Source organism: Vanessa tameamea, chromosome 8, assembly GCF_037043105.1.
Source record: "Vanessa tameamea isolate UH-Manoa-2023 chromosome 8, ilVanTame1 primary haplotype, whole genome shotgun sequence".
Lineage (NCBI taxonomy): Eukaryota > Metazoa > Arthropoda > Insecta > Lepidoptera > Nymphalidae > Vanessa > Vanessa tameamea.
In genome coordinates this window covers 10,011,248-10,038,527 of record NC_087316.1, presented here as the reverse complement: position 1 = coordinate 10,038,527, position 27,280 = coordinate 10,011,248, and the positions used below count along the sequence as shown (strand labels likewise).

The 27,280-nt window shown below is 33.8% G+C and overlaps 1 protein-coding gene across 4 annotated transcripts; it reads right to left on the bottom strand.

Annotated features, from left to right (window-relative positions):
* Positions 1-537: 537 nt before the first annotated feature.
* On the bottom strand, positions 538-26,310 carry LOC113399874 (uncharacterized protein). Of its 4 annotated transcripts, none has more exons than XM_064215566.1 (16): positions 26,259-26,310; positions 11,510-12,561; positions 10,738-10,810; positions 10,478-10,518; positions 9,749-9,907; positions 9,253-9,535; positions 8,901-9,098; positions 8,491-8,698; positions 8,226-8,389; positions 8,032-8,129; positions 6,959-7,172; positions 3,661-3,870; positions 3,221-3,283; positions 2,680-2,969; positions 2,419-2,579; positions 538-2,125 (listed from the first exon to the last, which is right to left on the bottom strand). In XM_064215566.1, coding segments are annotated over exons 1-16 (3,528 nt in total). In that variant the 5' UTR covers positions 26,261-26,310; the 3' UTR covers positions 538-1,813. The 4 variants fall into 4 exon arrangements, with proteins under 4 accessions (XP_064071636.1, XP_064071637.1, XP_064071638.1 ...); XM_064215567.1 differs by having other exon boundaries at positions 3,661-3,855; XM_064215568.1 differs by lacking the exon at positions 3,221-3,283.
* Positions 26,311-27,280: the final 970 nt, after the last annotated feature.

Here is a 27,280-nt window from a genome sequence, read left to right as displayed (position 1 = left end):
CTGTGCTCTAGGATGGCCTTGTACCCGATTTAATAATATCCAAAGTAATTTAGCAGCAAACAGGTGTCAAAATAAAATGATGTAATTGTATATAAAAAAAATAATTTATATAGGAAAGTCCGGTTCACATATTATAAATACTTATTGTACTTTATTAATCGTTTTGAGTTAAGAGCAGTTAAAGTCGTACGTATAAGTTATACATGCCACATATACATACATACATGTCACTTTCATTATTACGGAACCTCTTTATCGGTGCATTTTAATTACGCCTTGAAGTTAATTGTACTATGTGTAAGCATAAGGAATCGTTTCTTGAATAAAGTGTCCTAGTACTAAATTGTTCTAAATTTAATATTTTATTATTTATATACTCACTTAAAGCCTTTGTATAATCTTCCTTTGATTTGTTTACAAAAACTTAAAACTACTAAACAAGCCAAATGCTCGATCTAGACATTGGAATTTATTTCCAAGCTTGGGCGGGCATTGTCGAGGAAGCACTGCCGTATTTTGAAATAAAAATATAAGCGTGTATTTCAGTATTTATTTTTATTCTCTTTAACAACACATACTCAATATTTTACAGAAACGTATATGACAATCAGAGTAGTAACATAGTAATAGGTTTAATATTTAAATGCGAATATAATTATTGATCTGTGTACCAATGTGATTTAAAGAGAAATTGTCGATGAATTTATAAAATATTTAACAAAACATCCTGCGTTGCTTATCTACAGTTAAAACAATAATTGCACTGAGTGAAGCGCTACAAATAATATATTGCAAAATAACGCTAACCCGTCTCGATTTGAGCTATCACATCCTTAAAGGTAACAATAAATAAGTAACACGTAACATAATCACAGCGAGTGAACATTGGCTAACAAAGAAATTATTAATTTACACCTAATTTGGTTATCAATTAATGACTGAATTATTTAACTTACGTGATCTAATGAGATCGTTTTATTTCCTAATATAAATAAGAACGTCATTAAGACGTGGCAACTATGTATTCACAATTTATTTACAAACTGACTAGAGTCTTCTAAATGTTTATTAATTTTCGTTTCATCATTTCTATACCAATAATAGTCTTAATATGTCAGCGATCAGGTGCTCCTGCGGAAGCGTTTGGCACATTCCCAGTATGAACACAAACATAGAGTTATATTCTTATTTTCTATATATTACGTTTCTTTGCTTGACAAAGTGATTTTATTTTCTCTATACACCGTCCACTTCGACAGTAGCCTGGCAATTCTAACATAATGTCTAATTAATGAAATACGTACATATTTACACTTTGCATCCCGGTCGGTGAATTGGTGGGGCTAAAATAGCTTACATGCTATTGTATAAACTTCACCTAACATAAAACTTATATTAAGCATATACGAGTAACAGTGTTTAAAATTCATTTTAATTTAAATTTAAGTCCATCTTAAACATTAATAATCGAATTTTTCGAGTGTTAACGTGATGTCTTAAAGAAGTCACACATCGTATACAACGGTTTATAAAATAGACATCATTATCTAAATAGACCACATAATGTCCGTAGGACCTTTTCACGTTTTCGACACTGTACACAGCTATATTAATTATTCACTGCATTCGATTTGACATAAACGTCGACAGTCTTAAAAGATACACCTTTGGTAAATAGCTCTAATATTAGAAAGTTTTCATCGTACACAACGGAAGTAAACCGTCTGTTAAAATTCTAATTAAGCTCCGCCGATGGCAATCGTAATAGCTAACAATATCAATGTCGCTCTTCGTCGGCGGCGCTGGGTGAGCCTTAAATAGGCGTCGGAAGAACTGTGAAGTCCTGAAGTGCATTTTTCACTGTTTCGTAAATTGGTCGGTTTTCGTCGGGACAATAGCCGTCGGGCGAGCAGAGTGTCTGAAGTTTGGTCAAATATGAGTCGAAGTTATCGTGGGCGGGCTTGACGCCCGGGACGGGTGGTGGGGGCGCACCGGGCGCGGGAGCCGTGCTTGCCGTTCCACCTCCCGGGATTTTCACGTGTTCCAATAACGTTATCACGTTGTTGCGGAGACTCTCATAATATTCATTAATGTTGCTGGTCCGTTGCATTATCATCTGACTGTCCTGTAAAGATGGTCATAGTTTAATCCTTTATTCTACGTATTCTGCTTCGTTACAAAACGTTTGGGATACTGGCTCATCTTTGGAGTGGCTACCGTATCATAGAAAGTAAGTAGTACTCACAAACTCATGTGATGTTAGTAGCACTCAAAGTTGGATGTTTGGAGCCATGACTGTACCATCTACGTTATCAGACAAAGATATGATAAATTTTGGTTTCTTAAAAACTTTGAATTGAACCAATGAGAGTTTAAAGAAAAGAAATGTTTTTTACTGATCATTTAATTTCTACTTACTCTTTCGCCCTGGCTGAGATGCGATTCCATAGCATTAATATCTGACTTTAGACGAATCATTTGCGACTCTACTTTTGCGTTTTCACGTTGCAATTCAGTTATCTCTTGTTCTAGCGTCATGAGATCCTCTCCTCCGCCTGTTTGCATGTTAATATCCATACCTGTGACAAATACATATATAGAAAATTAATAAATATATTTAATCTATCACGAGTAATAATATCGTAATAAAACTTTTTTTCAAATACAAAATATACCAACCTGAATAGGGTTTTGGGTAAAGCGGCGTGATGTCATCTGGATATTTCGGTTTCTTTGGCTGCGGTGTTGGCGTGGTAGCTCCGGCAACCGGACAACCGGACAGTGAACGGTGAGTTAGAAAGGACCCGTTTATATGTCCGGATCCGTCACACCCGGGCGTTGGGCAATTTACGCCGTCGAATTTAATTGCGGACGCCGCTGCCGCTACAGCTGCTTTGTGCTGTTCCACGCTTCCTCCGCTCTCTAGTACTCGCATTTTGTTCCGATTTGCAATTGGGCACCCAGAAGCGCTATGGAAAATGTTAAATGGAACTCTTTACATGCGTAATTATACACTTTAATTTCCTCTACTAACGTAAATTACATTCCAAAATGTTTTTAAGTCAATAGTTTGATTATATATATCGTGATTGACTGAATGTTTTTCAACAAATAATGTTTTTTAAATCTACACTATAAACGCCTAAAACGTGAGTTTAATTTGTTTCACTGTGTGTTAGATGTTTGATTTCAAAGCTTTCTACTTTTCTTCTATTCTTACCTTCTGTGCGATAAGAATTTCCCTGTAGCATGTCCAGATCCGTCACAGCCCGGTATAGGGCATCTAAGCAGCGTGCAAATACCAACAAACTTATTGTAAAGACGTTACCAAAAATCTTGGGGTTATTTATGATTTGAAATATCGGGTGTTTAAAAAAGTTTATCTAGGTATGAATTAGATTTATTTAAATATTTAACTTTCAAAGTCATGTTTTAAAATTTGACCATTGTTGACCATCGTTCGTTACGTAACGAGTTCCACGATTGCTATCATATTATCAGATCAGAAATGGCGCAAACTCAACTTGTATATACTAGTGGCTATAACTCTATGGCGATAGACTATAAATAAGGCTAATCGTTTTCGAAAATATGTCTAAAGTAACACATAAAGATATATATATTATCGTCAGGCACATCAAATTATTTTTCTCGTCTCACCTAAGGGGCTCGGAATCCTGTCCGTCTCTTGGCTTGCTTTTTGGCTTGTTAGCTCTGGGACAACCGGAGAGCGACCGGTGTGATGAATAGTTGCCGGTCACGTGACCGGAGCCGTCGCAGCCGGGAGTGGGACATTTCAGTTCTTGGGAGTGCGGTTGGAGCTGCGAACGGTCGGCGCGCGGACACCCCGACAGGCTGCACATATACAAACTGCTTACAATGGCGTGCCGTTGTAACGTATGGCAACTTACTATAACATACATCTCAATGTAATGTCTTGATAATGTAGTGCATAAAACATATTACAATGATTCATAGTGAACTGTCAATAGACCGTTTACACTGTTTGGCTTAGACTGATCTACAGTTGAAGTGTTAGTTGAATTGGTTGTACTAGTTCATTAGCATTACTTATGACATTCATAATTTTGTTTATTTTAAAATTCAAAAATAATAATAAAACTTGCTTTTAATTCTTTGTTTTCTTCTACATATATAAACTGTTAAATAACATCAAGGTTATAACACAAAAGAGGTTAGAGCATGCGATCGTTTGCAAACTGAAATTTTGTTTTAATTCGTAAACATCATAGTATTTTTTAAATATATTCACATTTAGATAGACGACAATTTAATATATTAAGTAAATTGCAATGTAATGATTTTTACGAGCAGAATTTATACTTTTGGTTTGTAAATTAAATGTGCGCCGGACTTTATAATGTATTCCAATTACATATGAAAGATTTTCCCAGCATTATTTTAGTTTGGAAGTAGGTTTTCCTCAATGCGATAAACATATTAGAGTCACTTATTTATATTTTAAAAAAAAACGTTTAATATTTATCGAATTTAATTCCGCTTAAGAGAATGTGAATGCATAACCACTTTACAGTGATAAAAATAATCGGAAGTGTGAAACATCTGTGGAGTTTTATGAGCGAACTTGCGTCTGTATACTGATACTATAATTAGCGTTACGTTTATGCACTTTAATCCCGTCTTTATATTTTACACATGAGCATACATTATTTTTATGTAACTTACAAATATATTATAATAATGAAAAATTCATAAATTATTGGTAAAAGTAAAACACGTCGGTTGATAACGTTCGTACATCAAATCAGCTTCTGCCATGCGGTTAGTTTACAGCGAAACCTCGAGCACAGTTAATTGACTACGGAAATGCGCAAAGTGGGAACAGAGCACAAATTGTCACACTTATATTGCGGTTGGCGTATATTGCATTGCACTAGTATTGCATTGAATTGCTTATATTGCGTTTCTGTTTTATAGATACGCTAACATCGCCGCTTGCCTGCGGTGCGTTGCGAAGTTGCCTGAAATGTGACCGGACCCATCGCAGCACTCCACGGGACACTGGATTAGCTCTCTCGACTCCCGTATCCGGTAACACGACTTTCCGTAAAAGTCGTCGCGGTGATAACTATTGCAAATAAATAATACTATAATTAAGCAATAGATAGCAGAATTTCAATCGTTTAACAATAGTCGTCACCTACGATCGTTGTACATTTATATTTGGCATTTTTTATAAATGCTTGTCTAATTTTAATAGAAACCCGCCTACGCTACGGCATTTTCTTGTTTATAATTTAGTTGTATATAAGAGCGATGTCATTAAGTCGTTAACCTACTGTTAAACGGTAGCAAAAAAATATCGTAAACAAAATGCCTTTTACACGGTCACTGTTTACGTAAACGTTGTAAATGTTTACAAATGTATTATTGCACGCGTATTACAACTATTGGAAAATATAAAAATATATTATTATAATTAGTTAAAAGTTTATTGAAACTGTTTATATCCGGTATCTCACCTGTTTCGTCGCATAGTTGATTTTGTGGTACGTTTGTTGTATCTTATCTCTATTTATGTAGAGCGTCGTCCGACGCACGGCGTGCGCGCGCGCTGCCGCCGGTATATTTAGACTGAACCATCGAGTGTGACTTCGCTATGAGAGATACGTTCGAAATCTCACACTATGAAACAATTGTGTGATATTGTAATGCTCATGCGTTTGTATATAAAATATAAACTGTACTTCATTTATTTTTATGATGATTTTAGTACAATAATTAATTTAAAAAATAAAATTTGTATTCATACTTTTAATTTAAATTGTTCTTTAAATTTATATACCATTATTCTTGGTTTTTATGTGAATAATTTAAATTACGAACATAAAATAGAGTTAAATTGCTCGTTTCTTGGTAGAGTATAGTGGCAACACTACGTAGTAGACACTATACTATGTTTAATAGTAACTTCAACCCGTTTAAAAATGTAACTATCCTATTATATTTATTTAATTTGTGTTTTAATAATATTTTTATAAATAAGGATAAATAACTCAATATTATATCAGCTTTAATTTAATATGACTCGTCATACAGATTTTAAAGTTTTATTAAGTACCTACCTACTATAAACGTGAAAAAATATTATAATAACTTTTTTGTCGGGGTTCAAATGGTCAAAGATTAAATCATGACCATGAATGTATTGAATATATTCTATATATTCATACAATATGTACGAGTTTATTACGAAATTTAATTATTTTTTTTTGTGTTCAATATTTCTTTTTAATTTTAAAGAATGTAGACAAAGTATTGTGTCAAAAAATAATTATTTTAACACTGCGGTAAGGAACTACGTCGATAAGAGTAGATTATTTTTTGTAATGTAATATTTTTTTGCATTTTTAACTTCGGTTTACTGATAACAATATAGAATCGCGTTTATTTAAAAGTATTCTTATGCGTAATTAATTCAATTAAATACTTACAATATAGAGCAATGATTTTATAAATATATTTATTTTTATATGTTTTACTAAGATATAAGTTGCTTGATTTGAAAAAAAAGATAGCAGTATAACCCGCCGGCATGATCTATTTTCAATTTCCCAAGAAATTATTTTCACATCAGCATTTGTCGGGGTGGGAGGGGAAAGGGTCGCCGAACACAGCCGACCGTGGAGAGGAAGGATGCACTAAATATGGAAAACTCCACATAATATATATAATTTTCAAAGTCGATACTACAAGAGGCGGGACGGTGAGTGAGTGACAGGCAGGGCTAGTGGTAGGTTCGCTGCATTTATAACGGTACCTGCGACACTATAGTTAATTTGATCCCATTTACCTTTGTTTTTCTTTTGTCAGCTGCAGTATCTGGTGGAGTGGCGAGCGACTTGTAGTAATTTCTAAGATTAAACCAGATAGCTCCACCTAAGTACTGATATCACAGTTCTGATATAATATTCACCTGCTATCCTTCGGCTTGTCATGAGGTGTGTGGGGCGGTGGCATGTAGCAGGGCGGAGAGTACGGTGGTGCGTGCGGTGGGTACGCGGGCGGAGGTGGGTACGCGCCGCACTGGTACTGGTAGCCACCGTAGCCGGCGGCGGCAGCTGCTGCAGCGTAATCCGGCTGAGCGAGGCCGTAACCAGCTACAGGGTGAGGACTTACACCGCCGTAACCTAATAAACAATGTAGATATCTGTTGGTTTGCGTTGATATTCGATGTTAGGTATCGAGAAGAGTATAATTTATAATTAACAATTGTTTCTTAATAATCTTGTCTCCCTCATCGAATTTAAGCGTCAGCGGATCAATTTTGGAATCGTAGGCTATTAACTAACTATTACAGCAGGTAAACATTATAGACGACGATTGTGAGCGAATAATACAGGTTCATATTTTACTCCGTCACTTTCATAATGAGGTTATCCACCACAAACAGACGTAATATATCGATTAGTTTTTACGTGCGATCTGTAATTCCTTGTACCAGGCTGCTATTGAGAATTCCTAGACAGAAACTCCCAATAATGGATTATTGGCTCAAACATAGATCCACAATATTGACAGCCTTATAAGCTAATCACTAAAGAGAGTTATTAGCCATAGTGAAATTAAAGATATGAGATAAGAAACTTCAATATAACCATTGTTTATCTAAAAACAAAATGAAATGCGTAAATTCATAAAATATTAATAAAACCAGGCGTAATCTGTAAAAGTCCCAAGTATACATTTTAATTAACGCGAATGTACGAGACATTCCACGCGAACACACGTAACCGCATCAAGGTCATCAACACGCCTGCCGAGCAGGATTAGCAATGTACTCGGAGCGAGTGTGTGGCGTGCAATACTTGCGGGAGTTATTAGCGTGGTAGCTTTTAATTTGTATCGCATGTTTTGTGGCTCTCGTGGGGTATGCCTACATTGCTCTATACTTGTTGTTATTCGGTAGTCGTTCTAGTTTTTTGGGAGCACCAGTTATTAACACGCTTAACAAAAAATGTTATTCCTTTTAATAATAAACTAACTTACCCGCAGTATCTCGGTGGTATGCTTCAAGGTATGGATGGCTTCCTCCGCTGTCTGGTGTTGATTCTCGGCTGTATGAGACGCTACCGGGAAAACTTCGACTATTTAAAATAAAAAAAAAAAATGATTAGGAAAAATAATTAAGTGAGTTAATTTCCTACATAAACTTTTTAATTATACGTCATAAATTGCCTCACCTATGTGGTAAACGGGACACACTAAGGTCGAGAGTCTGGCCTTGTGGACTGGGAACTTGGGGACTGGCTGTAAGCTGAGGCGAAGCGCCCGGCTGCGGGCTGCCTCGGGCTCCGCCCCCACCTCCACCACCGGCACTCGTGTACACCGGTGATGCATATGGACCCTGTTGCATAAATGGGCGTCATCATACAATGTTATTTACGAAAAAAGCAAGGCTCATTTTAATTAATGTGTTTGGAGCAAGACACTGCAACTAATTCTCACCTGTGGACTACCACTAGACGTGGAAAGATCTATAGCTGGACGTGGATCACGAGGATCTCTAGGCGTGGGACTGCGTGGTCGCTGCGCCTGTGCAGCGGCTATCTTCACCGAGAGATTGATCGCGGAGAAACCGGGGGGTACGCCTGGACCCATCGCGCTGACGCCCGCCACACCCCCTACTCCACCGGCTTCATAATGGTACATTGGTCTGGACGGACAAGTCGCAACGACTAATCAGAGAAGGATTCTTTTTGGGCCAATTATGAAGTTTTATTCGCGATTGTTATGAATTTATTTTAAACAATTATTGAGATGGAAATATCTTATATAAAGTCCCGTTTACCACATAAAGGCTGTACTTAATAATAACTAAATAAATGTGAAGTGAAAATAGAAGGCAATCCACATACCTAGGATATATGGGGCCAGAATTAGTCTCTTGTTCTGACTGGTCTGTTTTCATAGGTGTTGGTAGATGAGGGTCGTGATAACGTTCATCTTCCCATCCGTAGGGCCGCTGGGGACATTGTGCGGGATCATAGCGCTCGAAAGCTGGTGCTCCTTCGTAGCAACGAGTCTCATAGCCATATCGAGCCTCGTTCATTTGACTAGGAGAATATTATTGAGTTTACCTTAGAGCTCTTTTTAACATATTTATTTAAATATTAATATATATTTATCAAATGAAGCTAGAAATGACTGAAGTGATCACTTGTCTCTATTGTACCTGTCAATTGTTTTTTATTTACAAATCTCGGTTACCTGTAAGACCGTACGTGGTCATCTGGGGGTCGCTCGTATGGTGATCGCTGATCAGGCGGCGCGCCGTAGCCGGCGTGGCGCGTCTCCATGCCGGGGGAGTCGCGCTCGGGCTCGGCCGCCTCTCGCTTCGGTACAAGCAGTTCGGGAGCCTCGCGTTTCACGGGTGGACTCCGCGGCGACGCCGCTTGAAGTCTTTCGCGTTCTCGGGCCGCGGTTAATGTTTCAGTTGACGTACTAACAGGCGCAGCTGGCGCCAATGGCGGGAGTTGTGATGGTAATAGCACTAAAGAAACATTTTTAATTGAATTTATGTATGTCGTAATTTGTCGCAATAACATTTCAGGAAATTCTATTACTTAGAAAAAAGCAAGTTCGTTTTCGTTAACATATTTCAGTTTTATTTAACAAATATATTTGTAGATCTGGGTTTATATGTTTTAAAAATATGTTTGTCTAAAGTTTTTATCACAATGTTTTGTAGGGCAGTAGGTTATACCTGGAGGTCGTCCTCTTTGCGAGCGAGCGGCTGCTTTGCGTGCAGCGGCTGTCGGGCACCCGGAGAGAGACCGGTGCGTGCTGCGGTTTGAGCTGACGTGACCCCGACCGTTGCAGCCAGGAGTAGGACACTTTAGGATTGTCTCGTGCAACGCCAATACTGTTATTAAACGACTATTTTACCAGAGAATTATTTGAAACCTACAGCTGATATTTTAAAATATTTATAAAAATACTTTAAATAGGTTCCATTAGATGATTAGTTATATAAATTTTACTCTTTCAAGGATTATTAATTTCATTTGGATGCGTTCCGTTATTGCATAGTTATGATTAAGATGTACGCAATTAAAAGTTTGCTAAGATATATTGACTTTGTTTATACTAATTTAAATAACAATAATATTTGAGATACTATATAATATGATATATCAAGAATAATTTCTAAATAATAATTGGGGGTTTTTAATAAACGGAACACTATTATAGTATTAAGGTCTAATATACATTATCATTTTTTTTAATTATAAATGTAAAAAGCAATCAAAATAAGTAACATATTAATTGCGATATTATTGAAATAACTAATAAAAGTAACTGCATAATAACATACATATAGAGCTAAATAAAACATTTAAAAAAAACTATATAATAAACTAATTCGAAAATAAATAATATGACAACCGAAATTTTAATTCTCATATAGAATTGACTAGTGTACTCTACTTACTTTCAGGGGTAACTTTATCCTTTCTTGGGCATCCTGACAGACTGATGAAAAAACAATAATATATCAATCCTATGTATATAATGCATGAACCAATCGTTAGTTTAATAATTCATGTTCGGTCTAACTAGCGATCGCAGACTGCGTTATGTTATTTTTGTATGTAATTAAGTATCTCGTTTATGTCGCATTATGTTGAAAATTATAGTTCAATATCGTGACGTCATCGTGGCTCTGAAATACATGGTAATCATCAAGCTCACCTTCGGTGGTGCGTATAGAGGCCAGTAACGTGGCCCTGCCCATTGCAACCAGGAGTTGGACACTTGTTGCCTTCTGCGGACAATTCGATGAACAAATTAGTATTTTGTTAATCATCGAGTGGGGGCGTGGGAGCGCGATCGATACCGACAGGCGTGCCGCGGGGCGTACCTGCGCAGCACCGCCCACCACTCCGGCCCCACCCTCTTCGCAACTTAAAAGAAAAAATAAAGAACGCCTGGCGGCTGCGCGGTCCGACTGACAATTTTTCTTTTAAGAGTAACGGGGCGGCACGACTTCACCCCGCCCAATCCCCTGACCCGTTTTTATTGCATGACGTAAACCCAAAATACGAGGAAAATCTCTACATACATTATATACTGTATTGACGTAGGTGGAGCTTAAGCGTACTCTATATGTCGCCGATTGAATTATGAGAGACGCCTTAGAAATGTACGATTATTTATTATAAAGCTTTGGTACATATTACAATAACATTTTACGGTTGAAGAGTTGGAAAATATTTATTCAGATAGAATCATAAGTTACTCACGAGATATATGTTTTAATAATATATTTTGTATAATCATTCTGAATTTTAGGTTTCTATAATGTACGTTTATGTTATGTTAAATAAATGGGACTCGGAATATGACGCTCTTGTTATAAATAGAGAAAAACCTTGACACAAACTCTGACTCGTGCATAGCATGGAATTGCCTGTAATAGTGTCGTTAATAATGTTTGATTATGTTTGTCAGAGTTGAGTTATACCTCTGGCGACTGGTGGAGAAAGTGCAGTAAGAGGTCGTGAATCTCGGGCTGGCTGAGCTGAGGGTACGGTCCGTGCCTCCTGTAAAGCTGTTGCAGCTCGAGACCCAGCACCGGCTGGCTGCAATACGGTATAGTGCTTTGATCCTTTGTGAAACGAACTCTTCTCGTGATCGTGCGAGTACCCTCCGAATGGCTCACTGGGAAACGAAGAACCTTGGATCTTATGCTTAACTTCGGCTGGGGGTTTGAATGCTGATTGAGTTGAATATGGTAATGAGGCTGTTGCGGCCTTATACGCGTTGTACAAAGATTGTTTATTGACAGCTGCTATTTCCCCTTTTCTTCTTTTAGCTTCTCTGTCATCCTCGTACTTGTCATCGATCCGATCCGACATATCAATTTCTAGTTCGTTGGATGATGAATCTACAAGTTCGTCGAAATTTGGCGTCTCATAATGATTAGGGCTTTTATCTACCTTGTCATAATGATCTATACTATTTTCTTGCTCCATTTTTAATGTCCTTTGAGAGTTATCGTCGTGATCAATGTTGTCGTATGTATTTGTTTGATGATCGTTGTTTTGATTATGCATCGAAAAACTTTTGTGTGAATGTTCCGCGGTATCGGAAGATTGAGATGGGGAAGATGGCAACATTTTATCCGAACGTTTATCATTGAAAAGATTGTCAAAATCATTTGCATCTTCGTTATCATCAGCCGGTATAGAAGTTTGTTCTCGAGACCAATTTGTAAGAGTTCTCAATGCATTTTGAGTTTTTTGGAGGAGTGCTTCCTCATCTTCGTCATGATGACGGAGAATATTGGGACGATGTGACGTAAAGTTGAGATGGTAAGGATCGGTTTCATCTCTTCGGTCATCGTCGAGCAGTCGGCGGCGTCGTTTCCCCACTATGTCCTCCTCCATTGACGATTCGCTTTCTATGCGATCTTGTCGTCTATCGTTGACTCTAAATGTTTCTATGTCTACTCCAAACTCCAGTCGTCTTTTAGTTATCTGTGACAACGTCGTGTGAGTATTCAGCGGCGCCGTCCTGGAACAAATAGTTCCATCAAACTCATTTCCCACGTAAAATATAAAGGAAAATATTAATTTAAAGAAAGTAGTGTACTTGCGATTCGATTTTCCATCCACAAACAAAATATTTTTACGCGGAAATGATTCTCGGCGATTCCACTCGACGTTATCACATTTTAAGCACTTTATATTGTTTTTTAATGCACAAAAATCGTTCCCACGTAAAAACCATTTCACTCAAGAGCTTTCAGACCAAATATTATTTTAAAAAGCCAAATATGTATATAGAAGGAGACAACAATTTAATTTTAAAATCTATTTTATATTTCTACAAATGATAAAGTTAAGAAACATTCTTCACGCCGCTGCTCGTATTTCGTTGTTAAATTATTAAATTTTGATACAAATTTGCAAGAGATTTATTTATAACGCACCACGCAATAGATATTTGTAATTATTTTTTAAATGTTTAATTATATTCTTTTGTTGCGCCATATTTTAATAACGGATTATTTGTTATAAATAATAAACTTTTAAAAAAGTTTTTAAAATAAGTTTTTCATAAATGACATTTTACGTAATGCAATGACAGCCTAATCAAAGAGGTTATATATAGTATTTTATTTCCAACATCATCATTAAGTTAGTAGTTCATGTGGCGTACGATTAATATTGTGTTGTACAGTAATTTGTATGGAAACAATGTCAATACTAATTCATTATTTTTATTTGCCAGCAATAATTATATTTTTATTACGTAGTGGTCTCCCAGTGGTTCAAATTCTATCACAATAATAGGGAAAACATAATATGATTTTGTTTTCGACTTTTATTTTCAAAATTGTTTTACTGATAATACTTAAGATCACAAACAAACAAAAAGAAAATCGCATAACAGAAAAGAAAAAGGGAAAGGAAAACTGAACTGTTTTGTTTGCCTCAATGGGCAATCATTATTAAGATGATAATAGAAAAAAATATAAATGAATGAAGGAAATGGAAATATATAATATATATAAATGAAACTCAAACATATATATAAATAACAAAAATAAATAAAAACACCATGTACTTAAATTTTCATTACTAAAGTATTGAATTAATTCTAAAGAATTTTTAATCGAATTAAGAATAACTATTTGATAAAATATTATATTTGTGATTATGTTATTCATAAAAATCAAGTATTACAAAATCGCATCGCTATACGGCAACAGTATACTCGATTTTATTGTTTTGTTATATTCCTCTGAACTTGTGTAATAACAATCTGGTAGCGCTTTAAAGATAGTTGATAGCCCTTGACTGAGATATCGAGGAGCTTACCGGAAGACCGAAATACCAATACGTAGACGCCGGCAAACATTTAAGTACGTGACACACCCTGAGTCGAAACGAAAGATAGCTGAGATTAAACCCGTAACGCGGACCGGCTTCGAACGGACCGAGAGAGTCCTAACGCTCGAATCTACGTTTGTGAAAACGTGTGTGTTCGTGTAGGGTAATTAGATAAACCCTGAGGGCGGTAGACGCTTAACCAGTTTAAACTAGTGCAAGTAGAGCCCTTTATCAGCGGGTGGCGAGTGGCGGGTTATCTCGGGCCGCGTTAATTGTAATGCTGCGAGATTAGGGCGCGATATAAGGATAGGCTCTCGCTTATATTGCGAAGCGGGATTACGTAGACTCTTAGACGGCGAGGTCTTTGCTACATTTCAACTTTAGCATTTCATATTCTCAGCGGAAAAGTAAAGTAAACATGTTTTATTAATTTTAATATAATAAGTGCATTTCATAAAATGTTTATTAGTATAATTTACTAAAAAAAATTACTACGTTATACTGTAATGCCATTAGTGACTTACTTTAAATTTCTGGCAAATATTACAATATTAACAAGAATTCCATAAGCTGTCGTAATTTCTTGAAACTCTATTATAATTCCTCAGAAAATGAAAGGTAAGTCTTGGGACCTGCGACCCTTTCTCGCCCCGTGGCAATAACAAACAGGCTTCGGCTCCCCGCGGCCCCCACATCGCGGCTCAAATTCAAATTGCACCTTAGAATTCTTAATTATTGAAATCATAAATCAAAACGTGCCGTCTGGGCGCGCGACCATAAAATTGGAGGGAGAAAATTCGAGTGTGGTAGGATTAAGACATTATCACTTTTCTTTCAAGCAGTCGCGCCCTCGTTGGCTCGGCTCGGCTGTAAATCAGCAGCTAAATCCCGTGGATTAGATTCATAGAGTTGGCGCGGCCTGAGGATCGCGCGTTCGCGATAATGGCTTCGTGTGCTCGCGTGATTCTACTTTTAAATCGACTCCCTGGCGAAGATAAATACTCTCCCAATTTGATCTGAGCCCCGAATTGAGTTTCCCGTTTAATGGACTTAGCGAAATCTTTAATTTTATATCTCATAACAACTGATGGGTTTCGATAAACTGGACATGAATTTAACGTTAAGAATAAAATCTTGACAATGACGTTTATAGTATTGAATGATATCTATTGAACAAAATACGGCACAAATTTATTTTATTTTAGTAGAAGCTTCTTTCGGTTTTTTTTTCTAATTATACAAACCAAAGTTTTGATTAAACTTTGACTTATACGTAAATTAAAAACCAACACTCGAATACGAGATCTACATCTAAGATACCACAAACATCTTGAAAAGAAATAGGATATATAGGATTTGTTCATTATATTTCGTTGCAAAAATAGTACTTAATAAAACTTCAAATGTCGTCATCTTATTTTCGAGTGTGTTCCTTATTGAATACTAATTTGATATAGTTAGATTGATAATTACTAGTTTATTTATTATTTTATTAATATTATTGTTAATGAAATATATTTAACATATAAGCCCGTCAATTATTTTATATTAAGGTCATGATTAAACTTCTATTATTTGATAAAATAGATTCAATTTACAACATGTTACCATTTTTTATACTTTATTATTATAGTTTTAGGATTATTAATAATCTAATAATCCTTTTAAGCAAAGAACCTCTTCTGAGACTGCTATGTGATTTAACATCCTTATAACATTTTTCTTTGTATGAAGCCATTTACGATAAGATTGGAAACAATTTCTATAAATCGAAGCTGCAGTGCTCTTTTGTAAGAACTCACATTGAATCACACTCGTGAAATGTTGAAAACCGAAACATGGTGATACTTTATTTTAATTCATGTATTTTTTAACTGTTCAATAATATAGTCATCTAAATCTTGATCTGTGGCAAGTTTCTTCTCACAGAATAACGTCTTAGTTTATAATAATAAAGTTTGTAATAAAATTAGAAGATATTCATTATTTTTAAATGATGAAATATATATTAATATAATAAGTACGGCGTTATTCGAGAAAATATTGTAGATATCTTTAGAATGAAAATAAAAAAATATGGGACGATATTTTTAAGGGCTTGTATTTTATTTATAGTGTAATTTTTGTATTATTTTTGTTTTTTTTTGTTAAAATTTTGTACAATTCATATACTTGGTTAAAGAAGTTGCGTAATGCTTTTGATCCCGGAAAAGTCGTGTGAAAAATATTTTTATGTAACTTTAACTGATAGTTAGACAAACGTGTCTAACGAGATCGAGAACGAGATTGAGTATCGTGAATGAGTTGATTTACGAGTTTAACTTAAAGTAGTTGAAATATTTGTCGACAGTTTGTACTTTGCAAAGTATGTAATTGCATCTTTCGGAGACAATACTTACGGAACATATTTTACATTATTATTTCTAAATATAACTGGCATAGGGAAATTAGAAGTGCATGTTACATAACACTAATGTAACTGAAAGAATAATATGTTTGTCAAAATCCTAAGCGTATTGATCATGTACGGAATGTGCATTCCTATTAGAAACAAAATGAATCAATTTCTCAACAAAATAAAAAAGGGTAGCCAGGTAAAAAAACGCTTCTTCCTTAATTTCTTAATTTTAGCAAAATAACGTAAGAAAGGGTAATAAAAGAATATAATCGTGTAGAAATGAAAATATTTGAATTGTGTGAAGCAATAAAGTTATGTTTTATGAGCGGTGCGTTGTTTATGTATAAACATTCCTTCACAAATTAACGAGGTTGCCAGTATAGTAAAAAACAAATGTAGGCCCAATAAAGTAAAAATTTGTTGTTAAAAACTAAATTAAAACGACATGTGAATGTAAAAATCAATACTCGGACTAAGTTTAAATAAGTGGGGTAATAGTACTATGAGCGGTGCATTGTGAACTAGCGAGGTACCCTAACCCCTCAATGAAATAAAATAGGGTTGCCAGTAGGTCAGTTTTCATTTCGCATTGAATTATTTGAAATTAATGTATGCCGTAAATTGACATATTTCTTGAAAAAAAAAACGTGTTTGAAAAATAGTTAAATACTGACTGCTTTTAAAAATGAAATGAAAAAAACATTTGAAATCGACGTAAACCTAAATGGAGTTTTTAGTAGATTTCGTTTAATTTCATCTGTTAGCTTATGCGGTACGAATCTTGCAACTGAATTTTAAGCCAGTTCTACTAGTCCAATTCAAATGTTTTGTAAAATCTCTTAATGCTGGCGATAAAACGCGCATAAACTAAATATCGTAGTACATGTTGGTATACTTTTCATAACTTTCCGCTTTAAAAATTTGATATTTAAGCCTGTTTGGCAATAATAATATATTTTTTTATTTTTTAGGATATAATTTAAGGGAAAAATAATCAGTTTATAATTATTAGTTAAAAATGAAGACATAAGATAGACTACAACAATTCGTTTTGTTTGCAAACGCAGCCCTGTTTGGAGGGAGCTCTTGTAGCGAGGGTTATCGTGTTATGTGCATCGATACGATCGGGCCTTGTATCCCTTATACTTTAGAACGATGTTGTTGCTTTTTATTGAACAAAATGTAGATATTAAATACACAATACTGAAATAATAATGTATTTATTTACTCTATGTTCATTATATAGTATTATATTATATTTGCTATCTATTCATTTTATGTATAATTGAGGTATTTCCCTGCTTTTATAGTGTATACTCAAATAAAGTGATAAAAATAATGTTTTTTTTAATTATTTCAATTCACTGGTAGAATACTGCATTATTCTTGCTCCCTATAGCAGGAATCATGTGGTAAGAGCTATATTTATGTCATATCTTTCTTTATTAATGAATGGCACCCGTGCAAAGTCGGGGCGGGTCGCTAGTAAATACAATTTAAAACGGAGTAAGTATTTTGTAATATCGTAAATAAAAAGAAGAAAAACATATTAAAATAGATATCTGAACTTATATCTGGTTAATGTTATTCATTATTTCTTACTTCTATAACATTTACGATATTTTAATGTAGATATTCGTCAAATATACTATTTATTGTTTTTCACTCGGATTATGATTCGACAGGATTTTGATAATCAGAATAGATTTTAAGTCGTTTAACGTAAATAAAAGTCTTTCATTAAACGTTATAATATCGTAATAATTGTAAGCACAGATAGATTATTATAAATTAAGCGAGTATTCGAGCGTTATCGAAAAAAAAAATGAGAACAGGATTTAGTTTACGATTGCATTTCGATCGTTTATAATATTTTAGGTTAGGTTGCTTTGTGTTATTATACCTTATATACCTTAACTTTGTGTTATTGTGAATTGATTGCGATCTTTAGAATTTTATTATTTTCACGCTAGAGATACAATATCCTGCGGATGCGATGAGATGCTTACGATAATTCGTTAACATACATAGACAGTCGCTGGTTGTGACGTGACACTTTAACAGATATGACATCACTAATCGCCTTGGTATAAATATCGACATTGTTTAAAAGTAACATTATTTCGAAGAATATTTTATATAAAATTTGTATCTAATTTAGTATATCTCTATAGTTTATATTATCTAGATTAGTTTTTAAATGAAGGATGGTTATAAGATGTATGTTTTATAAAATATGTCAATTTAAATTTAGTCACAAACTATACGCGAGACATTCATAACGAGATGTATGAAACTTTAATATTGATACATATTACAAGATATTTATGCAGATAAATTAAAGTACATAATATCAGGTAGTCTTTTTTAATGATAATAAAAAATATTATTGTACGAATTCTAAGAGATAATTACAAAAATACGTGTAAAAATTGTATCAAACGTATGTAATTTCGTATAACATATAATTGCCAAGAGAATACGACGAAATATTTTCTTTATATTTAAAATTTTCGTATAATTTCAAGTAATAAGAACTTAGGCCATAAAAACATCGCAAATTTTACAATTAAACTTTTTTTCATTGTAATTGTATTCATTCATGTGCTGAAAAAACTTTTTAATTCATTATATTTATTGCAAATTGTGTTAACAAAATACACACAACTTATTAAGAGAAACATTGTTAAACGTAAAATGTACTCGACAGAGTAAATACAAGGACAGACATTTGTGTGTAAAATAAACCACAATTAAATGTCCGGGACGCTGTCCCATCAGATAGCTTCAACGGCTTCAGTGGAAACAATTTGAACGCTTATCAAGATCGGCACACGTGAAATCCGTTTAGTGGCAACCCTACCTGTGGTAAACGTTTACGTATGAGTTAAATCAACAGCGGTTTTACGGAAAATTTGAATTTGGAACTTATTATACACGTTTAGTAATTTGAATTCTAACAAAAAATATTTTTAACGATATTATTTTGTAGTGATATTTAAAGTAATTTCATGTTGAATCTTAAAAGTAACGAACGAAAATGTTTGTTACATTTTGGTAAGTACAAAAATTGAGGCATGAATTTTATCGTTAAATCGAAACTCGATGTATTTAACATTTATTATATATATTTTAATTATAACGATGTTGATTAAAAAGGTTTATCAATATAGCGTTGCTTTAAATCAGCTATTTTGGGTACTTTTAATTTTATTTAAAATTTACGTACGTGTAATGTAAAATTTTATTATATGAAAAAAAAAATGGTACTGTTTGTGAGAGATCTTATGATAAAAAATAAGACTATATTATTGTCAAGATTAGATGACGTTTAGTATTTTTTTATAAGTTTTCTTTTATTGTTTTATGAAAATGATAAAATATTTTTGCGATAAATGAAATTCAATCCTAATATTCGTATAAAAACGCGGCGCATTGTTAACCCTATCTCATAACATGATACGTCGACGAGTAAATCTTTGGTGAACCACAATACGCGTAAGCATTTTTGATTTTATAGATCGCTATGAAATCGCAACTTTAGTTCTTAACAAAGGAATTTAAACTTTCAATTTCAAATGATTATTTTAGTTAATTAAATATATGTATTATTTGTTATTTTTGTTAGGTTTCGAAAATATTATAAAACCTTTTTTTCATTCGATATGTTGGACGAAATATGTTTGAAAAACAAAGAATTTTTTTATAATATGTGATGTAATATTTTATTGACTAGGGTAGACTTATCCGGTATCGTCTAAAGCGCGGTCCCTTTTTGCCTTTTTTGATTTCATGAGTGATCCCGATCGAGCTTGGCTTGTTACGCTTATTTTTGTTGGCTGTATAAAGATTGGCAGTACTAGTATATTCGGATTGTCGATTAAAAAAATTATTTAAATTAAATTAATACAAAATATATTCCAATCTATTTATTTTAAATATTTTATTTATTTTAAATACTAACATAGAAGATATTTCGTAAAAAATCCAAGTCAATTCTTTTTTATTTAAAAGAACTATGACAAAGAACTTATCTAGAGAAATTAAATTTACTAATTTGTAAATAGAAATTAGATCTAGTTTATTACTGTTTCACTCAAATATTTCATTTTAAAATTCAAAATGGGTATTAGTTTTACTTTTGCAATTTAATGTATTTTTTTTTTCACAGCGTATGTTTCGTTTTAATTTCGACTTCAGACTTCGGAAATCTGATATGTTTCAACATATCACTCTGACATTTGACATTTTCGTTATATAAATAAAATAGTGGTTTATATTATTATTCTTTTTAATTATTGTTTACACAATAATTCCGTTAACAGATGTTATAAAAAATGACATAGAATCTAATCAAGTTAAACAATATAATTCAATTATGTATGTAAATTGATTGTTCAAATAATGTTCGTGTGGTTAAGTAAAGGTTTACTGAAGCATTTATCGTCGCGCGATTACGTATTCCCTCAGCAACCTAATGACGTCGCGGTCGTTTGACAATTCGCGCTTAACCTCTGATTTGATTACAGCAGATATGCTAACCGACTTGAAATAATCAACACACTAAACATACAGTAATTATTCATATCAATAATATTAGCATTATTATAATAATTCGTTTACATTTCCTACTTTGAAAGCATTTCGTGAAATGGTTTTATAAGCGTGGGATTTGTGCGTGAACGTTTTTTAAATTTATATCTTGAACACTTCTTGAATATTTCACTGCTGAAATAAAACCGACATGTTTCGAATTTCGGACACACACCAAGAAAATTGTGTCGGACACGACGTTTTATATTAAAAGAAAAATATTCGCGTTAGTAAATTCTCGAAAAAAGTTATAGGACTTACCAAACTTGTCGGACAAGAGCCGACATCGCTATAAAAGTGAGGGGCGATCCCTCATCACGCACAAAAGTTTTTAACACGAGTTCACTAAATTAGAAATTAATATATTATTTTATATTTACACTGCACAAAATTTACGCCAATTCATTTAAAAAATAAAACGTATTGGTAAGTAAGTTTATGAAAGTTCGTAGCACTGCGTAGCGTAGCTACGGTAAAAAAGTTCGTAGGATGGCCAAGGCAGCGGAGAGTGGCGAAGAGTTACGGAGCGAGTACCGCGGCGCGGGTTCCTCGCGGGGCGCGATTCGCGGACTATGCGGAGGCCGAGTGCAGACCGCGCGGGAGGAGCGCCGCGGCTGCGCGCGCACGCCGCGCCCACGCCGCCCCGCCCCACACACCCGCAACCTATTTATTTCTAGTTACGTAAAATTTACGCGCAATACCCAATATATACCTGCATTTCAACTCAATATACTACATAAAGAAACGGTTTCCAGTAATTGTACTTCCCCTATGTAAGCCCGTATAAAGCAAAGCATTATCTAATCACTTCTAGATAATAACAAAGAAACATACGCTCTCGTAGGTATGAAATAGGCAGGTATAAATTCTCGAAACAAGTGCGAAAACACTCAATTCAAAAGCCAATCAGTGTTTTGACGCGACGACACTTTGCCGGTCCATGGCAGGTGAGGCGTAAACTGAAAAAAGAAGGCGCCGCCGGTCGCCGGGGGTGCCGTCAAATTTGGCAGACGATTTTTTTTGATCGCAGTCGCACTATCAGTGTCACTTAAACAAATTGAATAAATGGATCAGAGGGTGCAGGCAGCCATCCTTTTTAGAAAAAAGTTATATATCGTCATCGCCAATTAACTTTACGTCTAAGTACCAGTACAGGTATTTTATACAGGTTTTCATTGTAACAATGTTTGATTTCCATTGAACCAAGTGCAACAACGCTTTATGTATTCCGCAGCTATTATTCTACAATGTATTGTAGTCAAATTTATCCAAAAGTTCGATAAACTGTGTCGTCACAATCAGCTGTTCCAGCCGCGAGCGCAACAGACAATGCGATTAAGATCTACGCAGGACAACTTTCGCCGCGCGCCGAGCGGCAGTTAGTTGTTATGAAAGAGAGAAATTTGTAAATTGTTGGCGCCCGAGTTCACGAACTCCGTCGAACCGGAGTTTGTTTTAAGAGTCCAACCTTGAAACAAGAAGAAAAGTAGTCCTGTAAAACAAAGTTTTGCGGCCGCCGTCGCCGGCGCAAGCGGTTCAAGGATTGTGCCCGAACTGTCTGTCTGTACAACTTTGCCGATTAAAAGCTCAAAAGCTTCCAAAGTCATTTTAAAAGTTTATCTGTACTCGGCCCTGGCGGGGGGAGGGGCGGAGCGTAGGCGCCGCTTCGTTATCATCCTCAGCAATACTTTGTTAAACCTAGTTTAACTTATTTATAAAACGGCCGCGGTCGTCGGTCGCGCCCGTGCTTTCCGAATTAAATTGTCAAAGTTGCAAAGCGACGACGCGCCGCGACGCCTCCGTCGCGCCTTCGGAGGACATGTGTTCGCTGTTCGGGCCCCGAATAGTTGCCAACGTACACACTAAGTTCCTAGACCCTTCGCTACTTTGTTTTACAGCTGTTCCACTTAGCGAACTATGCCTAGAGTTGGGCGCGAGTTCTTGCATGTGTATCGGCGGCACACGCCCGCATCTGAATAGTTTCATAAACATAACCCAACTTAGTTTTGGACGACTTTTCAAAGTCAATGCATACTAACTTTCGATGTCTGGAAGCGCGATATTACGATTGGATCAGTTTGCACATCGGGGCGACTTTAATGCATTCGTTTGTTCGGAACTTTGTTTTATTGGATCAAACTTCCCAACAAGGTTAAGTATCTTAATTTACTTTGTTTGAATGTTAAAGCCTAACTAACTTTTCGGATTACTGTGTTAATAAATTCTACATTGGAGGTCCTTGACCTTTGGAATAGTTTGTGTGTCATATATTTTAATTATTGTTCAGTTTCCTATAACAATTAGGACTGATATGCAAAAATAATATTATTTATAGTAAAATATTGTTTTCGTCATATTATTATTGCAATCTATATTTTATATTGTGTATTGTCAAATAGTGTGCAATATTAGAAATTTAGAAATAGAATTAGAAAAAAGGAGAAAATACGTCAAAATAATCAAATGAGAAATTGTTTTTTTTTAATTGAATATTAATAATGCCTAAGAAATTCTATTTTTGTTGTAGCTTCATTAAGGTATGAGTTTATCCTAATCAAAATATATACGACTGCAGTTACAGTCAAAGTCAGTTATTAAAATATGGGTATCTATATATATTTTTTTCATTTTGCGTCAATCCTGCGAAAACTCCTGAACATATGTATATGAGACTTTTGGTTTTACGCAATTAATTATTTGATTTTTAATCTTGATATGATTAGTTAGTTAATAAAGAAGTAAGATTAAGATTTTTTAATGAAGTGTAAAGAGGAATATAAATAAATTAAATTTTACTTTAAATATCTACTCAGAATTCTAGGAAAATACCTAAAATTGTATGAAAAAAATTATATAATACCATATATATTTATGATATATGTCGGTGTACGGGACAATGGACCACCTAATGGTATATAGTCACCGCCCATAGTCATTTCTTACGTCGCCCATGCGCCACCAACCTGTAGTTACACAGACTCGCGCACTCTTTCAAACCGGAACACAATAATACTAAGTATTTCTGCTTGGTGGTAGAATATCTGTAGTGTACTGTTAGTGGTTTGTACCTACCCAGGCGGGCTTGCACAAAGCCCTATCATTATGTGAAATACAGCGCAATTTCAAAAAGGTTACATGTGCATAATTGTGTTTATAGTTCTTATGTTGTACAGTAAAATAAATTATTGCTGGTTAATCTGCATGATTGAAATTTAGCCACATCGTACAATAGAGCAGTATGGTGTAATAAAAGCAATATCAAAATATAGTTTATTCAAGTAGGCTTTTACAAGCATTTTTGAATCGTCATTTAACGAACTATATTAAGTGAAGCTACCACCGGTTCGGAATGTAGATTCTATCGAGAAGAACCGGCAAGAAACACTATTAGAAGTTTAAATATTATTAAATTTAAAAATACAGTCATGTTAGTTAAATTCAATTGTATGTACATATATGCATGTTATATATCCTGCCTGGAAGTCAACAAGTATTGCTTATAGCTTGACACTGTGTGTACGGTATAGAATATTGAAAATTAAATTGATTTATTCTTCTGACACAATAACTTCCATTGGAATAGTCAAGATATAATTTAATATTTATATTTTGGCATGTTTTCTTAAAACATTTTCCGCAAGCGACATTCATGCCAAAAGCTTTTACATAGATTTGATATTCGAAATCCGCATTAATATATCACATCGAATGTTTTTATATTTATCTGATAACGGGAGTACTAGTGAAGCACGATCGCTCTTATAATAATCATTGTAATTACTGAGATCACGATTTGGGAGACGATTAAGCAGGCGATAAAACCTCAGCCCTCGAGGCGAATGACGTCACTACCATTATATTAAGATCTTTTTTGTGAGTCGCTTTGAGTAACGTGTGTATTTTTCATATGAAAGTTTACTAGTTGAGATTTATGAATTGAATAAATGCATGTATTACAGAAATTAAACTTTACACTAAAACGTTACAAATTGATTCGCATTCATCATCGAATTTGAAATTACTTCTATATCCTTAAATAAAATAAACAATTAAAGTAAAACGAATGATATTATTTTAGATATTGAGTTTATATTATAATATTATATTTCGAAGAAGTGTGTTTCAGTGTTACAGAAAGGCATAGCGACTGAGCTTAGTGTCTATTTCTTAATGCCGCAGGATAAACTTTTAGACAGACATATTTTTCTAAGTTTATTTTTGTTCATTTCATTTATTTATTTTTATTATAACTGTGTTAAATAAAAATAATTATACTATATCATCGTTAAATGTACTTCAACTATATTTTAAATAATAGTTGAATTACGATCAGATTAAAGAAAAGGTTTTATCCAACTTATTAATAAAAAAATAATATAAAAATATTTGGATTTACATTTAGATCATTAAATATATTTATACAGAATTATGGACCCCTAGTATTAGACTTAGAGGTCTCCATATTTTGGTCGTAAAGTACGTGTTATCTGAACGCCAATAAGTCACGCAATAATTACCGCGAGTCGGGGATCGCTCCCTCGCAATACGCGCATGTTTACGTGTGACGTAAATGTAAATATTACAAATATGGTGCGTATCTCTGCAATTACCGAGATTTTATATATGACAGCGATTACGGATATATTGTTTATTTCGTTATTTTGTTTAAATAAACACTACCTAAAATATTTCATTAATAAAAAATATCGATAAATCATTAAGAATAAAATGTTACCAATGATTGATTAAAAAAAAAAGGGTTTAAAATAGAGGTAGATAAATGATAACATTTATAATTAAATTAAAAACAATAACGCTCAATTAAATAATAATAAATAATGTTGTAATTTTATTTAAGAAATTTTAAATAGAATTTCCTGAATCTTAACGTTTATTGATCAATATTTCTTATCGATATTGTTATTAACTAATCTGATTTCTGATTTCATTTATATATGCAATAATGGGTACAATAGCGCTAGATGACGAATGAAAGGAACTATTAATCCTTAATTTTACTTTGAATTATTACTTAAAATAAGAACTAAAGGTGGTAATAGCACGATTTAACGTACTATTAATGCCGTCTATTCACTCCAAAAAAACTAACTGTATTATGAATAGGAACATTAATCTTCTGTCATATGTTCCTATAAGTGATAGCGGAATAGTTAATAATAATAATGTTATGAATATAAATATATTATGAAGACTTCAACATCAGTTAGTTTAGTTTTAGTTAGGATTTTTTTTATTGGCTTTTATTTTTTGGACATTGAAAACTCTCGAGTTACCTTTGATTTTTTTTTTAATTTATGGATGGGTTCCTGCAAGTTTTGTTTATAATTTTTATTTATTACGATATTATAAAAAAAAGTACTTACATATTTGAAGTTGACGGCCTGAATAGTTTGTGTGTTATTTGTATCTCCTCTTCATTCTGTAACAAAATAGTTTAATTAAATATTGTAATTTTATACGAACACGATAATATTCAACTTGTTATTGAACAACTCCGAGGTTTAATTATGCGTTTTCCCGGATAAAAAAAACTATGTCATTCTACGGTGTATAAGTTTGTACATGCAAATAACATCTCTATCCATTGCTCTGTTCGCTCTGTTATTGCGTAAAAAGGAAAAATATTAAAACATTATTTTCCATACAGCCCTTTACAAGCGCTCACACATACTTTATAAAAAAATATATTTGTTTAAACAATATTTCACAACAAATTGCACTTCTATAATTTTTAGAACAGGCAATTGTTCAAACAACGTGCGACAACTGATTTCATCATTTCAAAATAAGAAATTAACTCAAAAGTTATTCTTAGATGAAAGTATTGTGACAGAAACATCGTTGTTTGGTTTCATTTGGAAATGTCAGCATTACGTGTTTTGTGAAGGCTTGGAAATGCGATTTTAATTGATGTTGCGCAGCGGTCAAACTTCGGTACGGATAGCAAATGACGAAATCTTTGTTGAAATACAAACTTTTTATGCTATTATTAGCAGGCTTTCGTAGAACGAAGTCAAATGAGTCTCGATTGTGAAACACTTTTGTATTTTTTTTATAAAGAAATTTTAATTCAAAATTGTTTTTCAAGTTGATATTTATTTATAGATAAAATGTTTTCTTAAAACCGTTCTGTAAAAATCAACTATTAAATGGTCTCGTAATTTATTTAACGTCTATATGTCTGTTTTTAATATAATAATAAAAAGTAACAAACTATATATAAATAAATTAAACTCAATGGTTACCCATATTCGAACCCGCGAATTTCTATTAATATTTGTGTATTTTATCTTTTTATTTTTTTATATTTTGGCAAAAGAACAACATTTAATTTTAATATGTTTGTATTGAACTATTGTGTCGACAGTACCATTAAGACCTCAAT